Source organism: Phacochoerus africanus, chromosome 7 (genome assembly GCF_016906955.1).
Source record: "Phacochoerus africanus isolate WHEZ1 chromosome 7, ROS_Pafr_v1, whole genome shotgun sequence".
Taxonomy (NCBI): domain Eukaryota; kingdom Metazoa; phylum Chordata; class Mammalia; order Artiodactyla; family Suidae; genus Phacochoerus; species Phacochoerus africanus.
In genome coordinates, this window is record NC_062550.1 from 23,784,189 (window position 1) to 23,785,749 (window position 1,561).

The 1,561-nt window shown below is 41.3% G+C and overlaps 1 protein-coding gene across 1 annotated transcript; it reads left to right on the top strand.

Annotated features, from left to right (window-relative positions):
• The first annotated feature begins 315 nt into the window (after nucleotides 1-315).
• Nucleotides 316-1,313, top strand: LOC125131707 (olfactory receptor 6C75-like). The gene has a single exon (XM_047788475.1). It carries the CDS (start codon nucleotides 316-318, stop codon nucleotides 1,252-1,254), a length of 939 nt encoding a protein of 312 aa, XP_047644431.1. The 3' UTR covers nucleotides 1,255-1,313.
• Nucleotides 1,314-1,561: the final 248 nt, after the last annotated feature.

The following is a 1,561-nucleotide window of genomic DNA, read 5'->3' on the forward strand; positions in this document are numbered from 1 at the left end:
TCAGAGATTTCAACCTCTTTTCTTCCTCGACTATATTGAAATATTAAGCAGACAGATTTACACTGAAACGTGTGAGAATGCAATGAAGGAAATGTAGGATAGTGAAGTAACATATGGCATAAGAATTACAAAGTTTAAGTATTTTGTTTCTAGGTACTACAAAATCATTTTTCTCTAAAAGCCCAGGCAGCAATATTTTTCAGTGTGTATTCATGTGTGCATGATCATGTGTGTATGTGTGTACGTGTGTCTTTGCCGGTGTTATACTTTCTTACACCTTCATCTGTTTTACAGCTAAAACAAAGAAGGAAAATAATGAGAAATTACACTGAACTAACAGAGTTTATTCTTCTTGGATTGACGGATGATCCACAGTGGCAGGCTGTACTCTTCACATTCCTGCTTGTTACCTACATGCTGAGTGTGACCGGGAACCTGACCATCATCGCCCTCACCCTTTCAGATCCCCATCTGCAGACGCCAATGTACTTCTTCCTTCGAAACTTCGCATTCCTAGAAATATCCTTCACGTCTGCCTGCATGCCCAGATTCCTTGTCACTCTCGTGACGGGGGACAGAACCATTTCTTATGATGGTTGTGTGGCTCAGCTGTTTTTCCTTATCTTCTTGGGGGTGACAGAATTTTACCTCCTGGCCGCCATGTCCTATGACCGCTACATGGCCATCTGCAAACCTCTCCATTACACCATCATCATGAGCAGCAGAGTCTGTGCACTTCTTGTCTTCAGCTCATGGCTTGCAGGATTCCTGATCATCTTTCCACCAATCATCCTGCTGCTGCAGTTGGAGTTCTGTGCCTCCAATATAATTGATCATTTCATCTGTGATTCTTCTCCAATTCTGCAGCTGTCCTGCTCCAGCACTCGCCTTCTAGAACTCATGGCATTTTTCTTAGCTGTGGTCACACTCATGGTCACGCTAACACTAGTTATTCTCTCCTACACATATATCGTCCGGACGATTCTGAGACTTCCTTCCACAAGTCAAAGGAAAAAAGCCTTTTCCACATGCTCCTCCCACATGATCGTTGTCTCCCTCTCTTATGGCAGCTGCATCTTCATGTACATTAAGCCTTCGGCAAGGGAAAGGGTGACTTTAAGCAAAGGAGTGGCTGTGCTCAATACCTCAGTGGCCCCTCTTTTGAATCCTTTTATATACACTCTACGAAATCAGCAAGTGAAGCAAGCCTTCAGGAACATGGTCCAGAGAAGGGCCTTTTCTTCAAACCAATGAATTTTTGTTAAAGCACCTCTGGAAACAAAGCGAAATGAAAAACTCTTTCTCTGCATAAATTCTTTCAACACTTCATTTCGCTCTTTCAGTTAGATGTAGTTATGAATCATCAATGACTCTTACTAGCCTAAAACAAGGTCTTAACCATTTAAAGTTATATAGAGAAGATCAATGTTTACTTTGTAACAGCAGTGTAGATGTCAGCAATCTCCACTGTTTCTCATTTCAAAGCAAGGTAAATTATAGGTTCGTGCAAAAATAGAGTATGTTGTAAGAAGCTTACTACAACCACATACAAAAATAAAAT